We start from the raw sequence: 7,411 nt of genomic DNA, 5'->3' as shown, positions 1-7,411 counted from the left end.
CTGGCGCCGGGGCCGGGGTGTCTCCTTTGGGAACCGGGGAGCGGTCGCTGCCCACGGGCTGTCCCTTTGCCTCGGCCCGGCAGGGGCCGTGGGGCGGCGGCGAGGGAGAGCGGCCCCCGGAGGGCATTTCCCGAAGGCAGCGGGGCCGAGACCCGGCAGGAAATGGAAGGATGAAGTGTGCAGCCGGAGCGGTGATGTTCCTTCTCTCCTTGCTTTCCCCCGCAGGAACGTAATCCGCAATGCTAGTTCTCAGGTTGCTCAATGTTGTCGCTCCAGCCTACTTCTTGTGCATCTCCCTAGTGACCTTCGTCCTCCAGATCTTTGTCTTCATCCCCAGCATGTTCAGAGACCCTTCCACCACCCCACTTTTCTCGCCTGCTCTGCTGCACGGGGCGCTCTTCCTCTTCCTCTCAGCTAATGCCCTGGGCAACTACGTCCTTGTGATCCAGAGCTCCCCCGAGGACTTGGGCAAGGACTTAAACTTGGGCAAAGGAGCCGAAGTGGCAGACTGGCTGGATGGAAGCAGGTCCCCTGGCTCAGCCTTGCCCGGCACTCACTTCTGTAGACTGTGTGCCAGAGTCACCCAGAGGCATGACCACCACTGTTTCTTCACAGGGAACTGCATCGGGAGCAGGAACATGCGGAACTTCATCATGTTCTGCCTCTACACCTCCCTTGCTTGCCTTGAATCCCTGGTGGCAGGCATGGCTTACATTTCTGCTACACTTTCCATGTCCTTTGCGGACCCACTGGCCTTCCTCACTCTTCTGCCTCACTCCATCAGCCAGTTCTTCTCAGGTAAGGACTCCTTGCTCAGAGATGAGGAGCGTGTTCCTCCTCCAGGGCTCCTGGGATGGGGGGACCTGATCTTCCTTAGATAGCCATCTGTGTGGAGGTGTGGTATGGAAATGGGCAAGAGGGGCAATTTGCCTTCTTTGGAGGCTACAGCCAGCCTTTTCAAAAGACTTTGCTTCACCTGAAATAGAAGCTGGCACCCACTCCAGGTTACACCCATAGCTATATTCCCAATGCATTAGGCTCTGGAAAATGCCCCATAACCAACTTGGTGGTGACAGAATAGAGCTGTCTCTTGTGCCGGACATGTGTTGCAATTAGACATAGGGGATGGATTTCACTGCAGGTATGGGGGATCTTTTGCCTGTCCTACAGGTAGAGGTGGAGGGACCTGTAGGCCTTTTACCCTACAAATCTGTAGGTTCCCCTTATCCCAGCAGGTATGTATTACCCAGGTCCACTCCCTTCACTGTCATCCACCTCCTGCCTCCTGGCAGTACAAACTTGCTGGGATCTTTTCATCCTTCCAGCACAGGAGAATTGGGGCTCAGGCAAAAGAAGACGAGAGAGGAGTTAATGTGACATGATTAGCTACCTGTCTTGTGACCCCAGTCTGGGACATAAGTCCACAGAGAACCAGGGGAAGATCTCTGTGCAGCTCTTTGCAAAAGCTCCACACCAAACGCAAATACCTCCTTCTCCTTGCTACCATTCCTTATCCTTGTTTCTACTTCTTCCCCTTTCCCCTATCTTCCTGCCTTTCTGTAAATCTCCACAGCCCTTCTCCTTCCCTCTCCTGATTTTGCTCCCATAACTCATCCTCTGTTCTTGCAGAGCAAGAAGCCTTGCCTCTTCACCTTTCAACACATCCTCAAACTCTCCAACCTCAACCCTTTCTCTGACCAAACCCAAGAGTTAGACAGATCTTGACCTCAGAGAAAGGATTATGCAGACAGCCTAGACTGTTATTCTGCCCTGAGAGCAACTGCAGAAAATTGCCATCCCTCCCCTCTGCTCCTGCTTCATACACTTACATCAGCTTTTACTAGACTAAAATAGGTATCCCATATATTTTAGCTTTGTAGGTTCAGCTGAGCTTAGTAAGAAGGGAGTCTGTTTCGGCGTGTGCACTCTCACCAGAAGTGTTGATTAAGATCTGAGTGTGGAGACTCCACTGTTGGGAATACAGGAGCCAGAGATGCCCCAGCTTGCTTTTCAGATTCCAGACTGGGTTGCCATCTGAAAACAAGCAAATACCTCTCTACTTGGTAAATTTGCAGATTTGTCATGGTAATCACTGAAAGACAATAAACATGAAATCCTGCCAGGACATTTTAATAGAATAATTTTTCCAACTAGAAAAATTTTTGTAAATAATATTGCTTGAGCTTTACTAGCATTCAAAACACTGGGAATGATTTTCCCCTGTGCCTAAGCTCTGCTCAGCTCAGCAGTCTGGGAGGGGGAGCAGCGATATGGGAGGAGATTATCAAGGAATTAGGTCTCTGACTCTGAGGGCTCATCTGCACAGAGGTGGGTCCTGGCATATATTTGCAGAGACACTGAAGTGCCCCAGCTCTGGTGGCAGCAATTGTGGTGCCACGACAGCATATGGGCACTGTTTGAGTGGGACACAATGGGGCTGGGTGCAAAGCTCAGAGCCAGAACACCCTTAAGAGGCAGCAGCTCCAGCAGCTCCCACCATACCTCTAGTTCTGCTGAGAACTGCTCCCTCACACAGCAAGACACGGGCATGTGGTGTCTTGATTGCTTGGGAGGAAGGGCCTACTGGGTTTCTACCAGCACATTTAACCTCCATTTCAGGAAAGAAAAACACAGTCTTGAACGGTTACCTGGAAGGGTTGCTCACACAGTATTTTTCAGCTAATGTAATTATTACTTAAAGGTTGTTGTATGATCCAAACAGAGGACTGTGATAGCAGGGCAAAAACTTTATCTTTCTTCTTCTCCATCATGCCAACTCTACTGCAGAAGTAGTAAAGGAGGATGAAGGGTTAATCTGCTGGTCTTATGTCAACTAACTCTTCCCTGCTTTCATGCCGGGAAAGTTTTCAGCTGGCTCATTCTGCCCAGACTGTACTCAAGCATGGATTTCAGAATCTAACCCAAAGTCGATAACTACAGCCTGCAATACAGCTTTTCTGGCATGGATAATATATGGCAATATAAGCTTGAGATCATACTGGGTCACTTAGAGCAAAAGAGGATCCAACACTAAAAGAGACTGTGGGGATGAGGGGCAAATGGAGAGCACTATTGTAAACATTTCATATTGGACCACACAAAATAAATTATAGAAAATGGTTTATGTAGGTACCCTGGAGAAAAGGTTAAAAAAATCATGTATCTGGAAAGGATGGCTCAGAGATGCTTAATATTTTCAAGGGAAAACAAGGGTAATTACCTCCTGAATGCTGAATTTCAGCAAGTCAGATAAATAAAGCTTATAGGTGCCTTGCAAAGGGTAAAAAAAAAAAAAAAAAAAAAAAAAAAGTCTCTCTCCATATCCCATCTCAATATTAGCTGTAGGAAAAATAAAAATATCTGTCACACTTTGGTCCAGTGAAGGAGGGAGAGAGAATCCAGTATTTGGCTCTGGGCTTGCTACCTGGTAGATTAAGTTATTCTGACAGAATTGGTATGAGGATTTGTCATTATCCTAAGGGGCTTGTTCTTCTCTTGCTGTGTTGCATATAGAGCCCACTGAGCTGAATGGGATCTAATAAGAAGGGAAAGATGACATTGCATTTAGGAAGAAAATTGAATGATTCCTTTGCACCTTTTTCAAGTGAAGACAGTCTCTGAAAGCTTGAGGCTGTAGTCAGTGTCCTTACAAATTATCCTCAGAGGAGCCTGTCCCAATCTTTCACTTACAGCACTGCGCGGTGGAAAAGATGGGATTCACAGATTGCAGAACCAGGTGATACCTCCAAATCCAGCTTTCTGCATAAGGGAAGCAAGAGATGCATATCCAGTCACTCTTCTGTTGAACTTAAAACCTGAAGCACTCATGTACCTCTTTTAGGCAGCACACCTCTACTGTCCATGCAATCCCTGCTCTATCACAACTGGTCTTGTAGGGCCCATGGTCTTCCAGAGGAAGAGAGGCATGTGAGAGCTTTTGTATTTCTAAACCTTATAGGAACCAGCGAAAAGATCTCAGCTATTTATACCAGTATTGACACACATTTCATTTCCTTTGTGTAAACATGCCTGTGTGTAAATATGGGTGTTTAATAATATACCAATATGCACAAAATACGTGCATAAACATCATGTGGGCACACAGAGAATATTATATTAATGGGTTTAGATCTGCTTATACACTGAAAGGTCACTCAGTGATACCTGCTGTTATACTAATATTTTCCAGAAGGAGTTCTAAAATCATTGTAGAGGAAAGGGCCTACAGAACATTTTATTCAAATATATTCATCACAAATATATACTAAAAACCCCAAGTTGTATTAGGAGCTTCAGATATTCAAAGTATTTTGAGTATTCTAGCAGCAGCTAGAAAGGATTTTGGATTGTATTTTAGAAAGGTTTCTTTCTTGCATTCACATGAAAACTGCCTTGCCCCAAAGGAAGGAAAGTCATTATTGATTTATTTTTCATTTTAAACATACATATATGTATATATATATATATATATGCACATGTATATATGTATATATATGCATACATAGAGTAGAGATGGAGAAAAAGGGAAATCTGAAATATTTCTGCCTTGCTGCCTTATGTTAATACAAACAGTAAGGTTTCTAGAAGTATCTACATGCTGTAGGATCCACTTGTCTTTTCAAAATCCTAGAAACCTTAAATTCCCTGTCATGAGCAGGTATATCCTTAAAAAAATTAATCATTGTTCAGAATAGTGCTGGAAGCTTACAGATATGCTTTACTTCTGGCTGAATTTGTCCCTATAATCTAGATTCTCACATTAACAGCAAAAGTACAAGAGACCATTATCATTTTAATATTTCCACAGCAGATTCATTGCATCAGACACTATGAAGGAAATAATTCAATACAGTTACGGCAACCAGCCTGTCTTGTTCCTACCTCCCCACTTGTGCCCAGAGAAAACAGGTTGTTTGTTGCTTCCTGGGGCTGTGTTACACTGCATGTGTGTCTAAGCTCTTTCTTTTATTGTCCTCCCTCTCTCCTGGTTTTCAGGAGCTCTCCTTAGCTCTGAGATGTTTGTCATCCTCATGCTCTACCTCTGGCTTGGGATTGGACTGGCCTGCGCTGGCTTCTGCTGCCACCAGATGCTGCTGATCCTGCGCGGGCAGACACGGTACCAGGTGCGGAAAGGGATGGTGGTAAGAGCCCGGCCCTGGAGGGAGAACCTGCAAGAAGTCTTTGGCAAGAAATGGCTGCTAGGACTTCTCATCCCTGTGCAGAACGTGGAGAGTAGCTACCGTAGGCAGAAAGAGAAATAAAATCCCCGTGTGCGTGTGTGTGTGCGCACATCCCACGCACACAATGCCTTCCCTGTTCTCTCCCACTGTCTCCTGGATCACTACAGAGCTGGGCTACTCCATCTCTTGGGATTGCAGCCGCTGTGGGAGGAAAGGATGGGCTATCAAACAGAATAAATTTAGCATACAAATGTGGAAATCACAAACCATGTAGGTGAGATACTGCAGCTTAGTAGTCACATCACTGCACCTGCATATGTGGCAACAGTCTTTGAACTAGCAGAAAACTTAGTCAGACCCTCCTGTGGCTTCCTGTCTGAATCCCCCAGTCCCCAGCCCCATTAGTCACCCTATATAGTCTTAACAAACTGCAGCAGGAGCCTGGGCTGCTGTGGGAGACTGTAAAAATGGTGTCTAGTCTTTGGGAAGGTTTTGTGGAGTCCCTGTTTGGCTCTCTCTTTTGGTTACCTGTGAAGGTAACTTCACATGAGAGCATCATTCCAGAAGAGTTTGGACAGTGATCTCAGGTACAAGGTGTGATTCTTGGGATTGTCCTGAGCAGGGCAAAGAGTTAGATTTCAATGATCCTTGTGTGTCCCTTCCATCTCAAGATCTGATTCTTGATTCACAATACTCACAAGCCCTTAATGACAGAACTGCAATGCAATCAAGCTGTCCTAGGAACAGGCTATGAGCACGGCTAATGCATCAGGTAAACCTTCTCTCCACAGGCTTGAAAATTGGGAGGAAAACAAAAAGAAATTGAGAATTTCTCATTTCTGTTCTTGATCTGTTCCCTATACAATGATAGGTCAAGACTGTAGCTCTGCTACTTATTTTTAGCAATCCTTTTTCCAATGACAGAGTCCAGGCAAAGCTGCCCCTCTGACAGGGAGCAGCAAGCAGATAAATCATGGTGAGATGGAGGGACAGGGAGAGGAAATGACAAAGGTGAATGAAAATGCTGTGTTTGAGAAGCTGTGTGATGAGACAAGCTATGCATACCTGTGAGAGAGAGAGAAGGAAGTGTGGCCACATAGTAAGCAGATGGGAGGGTGCCAAGAGCATTGCTGCTGTGTCAGAGCCCTGATGCATCACCGTCTCACAGGGGACACCTGCACCATTAGTGCTGTGAAGAGTTCAAAATCCCAGAAGACAGGGAGGTTTTCAAGCCCATCAGGGCACTTCATTTTGCACTGAAACAAACAGAAGAATGCTTTTCTCAGACATCCCTGCCACACTTTAATTACAGGCTCTCCAGGGCAATTCCCTCTCACATTGCTGCTGAGGGGTAAAATCATCCATGTTATAACTCCATTAAGGATGTTAATAGAATTACTACAGGGATTAATCAACTCCACGTGTCAGTTGTTTTTTAGCTGCAGCAGCAGCCCATTAGATCAGTGCTGAGGTCCGATGCTTATAGATGCCTTAACAAAGGATACCATAACATCTCTACCAGGATCATAGCACTGGATTCCCCAGCAGCTGCAATGAGAAGCCTGTGTTTTGGCAAACTGCATCATCTTATGTGGGCTGGATAGGAATCCACTGCTTCTCTTTAATAGGCTGAGGAGTATGCTGACAAGCTGCAAAAAATGTTATTTCTTCCTCAGAAAGGCTCTTGGTACGTTCCTGATAGTGGAATACACCTTGCTTTTATCCTTGCATTTCTCACAAGCCAGAATGGAGTCACTCGTTTCTACAGGCTTTGTAACCTTCTTTGACCGCTTTGCACTTGAATACACATTTGAATCAATAACAAACAAAGTCTGTCATGATGAGCAGAGTAACCTTGAAAATATACTGGAAAAACCCTTAGCTGGATAACTAAAACATGGAGGATATACATTCTTCCACACTGTGTGTGTTCGCATGAACACACCATTGTTTCCATGTGTAATATGCTGTATTTTCTCTAACAGTGAACAATAAAAGGTATTCTGATTTTTTACTGAGCTGTCTTGTGCTTTTTGACAGTTAGCTGTCATTAGCTGTCTCTGTACATTTGTTACAGCATATATACGGATGTGTCAAGGAAGAAATTAGGATTTGTTTATTGCCTTTGCCAATAATTCATCATGTGATTTTTGACAAGTCCTTTCATCCCCCCTACTTTAATGTAATAACCAATCTAAAACCGCATCTAATAACCAATTTGAAAACCCATT

At 45.0% G+C, this 7,411-nt stretch overlaps 1 protein-coding gene across 1 annotated transcript; it reads left to right on the top strand.

The window, feature by feature from the left end:
• Positions 1-227: 227 nt before the first annotated feature.
• On the top strand, positions 228-7,164 carry ZDHHC22 (zinc finger DHHC-type palmitoyltransferase 22). The gene is made up of 2 exons (XM_066186905.1): positions 228-798; positions 4,996-7,164. The coding sequence occupies exons 1-2, from the start codon at positions 240-242 to the stop codon at positions 5,259-5,261; spliced, it is 825 nt and encodes a 274-aa protein (XP_066043002.1). The 5' UTR covers positions 228-239; the 3' UTR covers positions 5,262-7,164.
• Positions 7,165-7,411: the final 247 nt, after the last annotated feature.

Source organism: Chamaea fasciata, unplaced genomic scaffold, assembly GCF_029207755.1.
Source record: "Chamaea fasciata isolate MVZ Bird 193981 ecotype frontalis unplaced genomic scaffold, bChaFas1.0.hap1 SCAF_7, whole genome shotgun sequence".
NCBI classification, from domain to species: Eukaryota; Metazoa; Chordata; class Aves; order Passeriformes; family Sylviidae; genus Chamaea; species Chamaea fasciata.
The sequence above is the reverse complement of the archived record's forward strand: the minus strand, read 5'-3'. Positions and strand labels throughout refer to the sequence as shown.

What these genes read in the sequence shown, in the direction of transcription:
- ZDHHC22 (XM_066186905.1), top strand. Translation starts at nt 240, where the DNA reads ATGCTAGTTCTCAGGTTGCTCAATGTTGTCGCTCCAGCCTACTTCTTG. An exon ending in CATCAGCCAGTTCTTCTCAG is followed by an intron (nt 799 to 4,995) that starts GTAAGGACTCCT and finishes CCTGGTTTTCAG; the next exon opens with GAGCTCTCCTTAGCTCTGAG.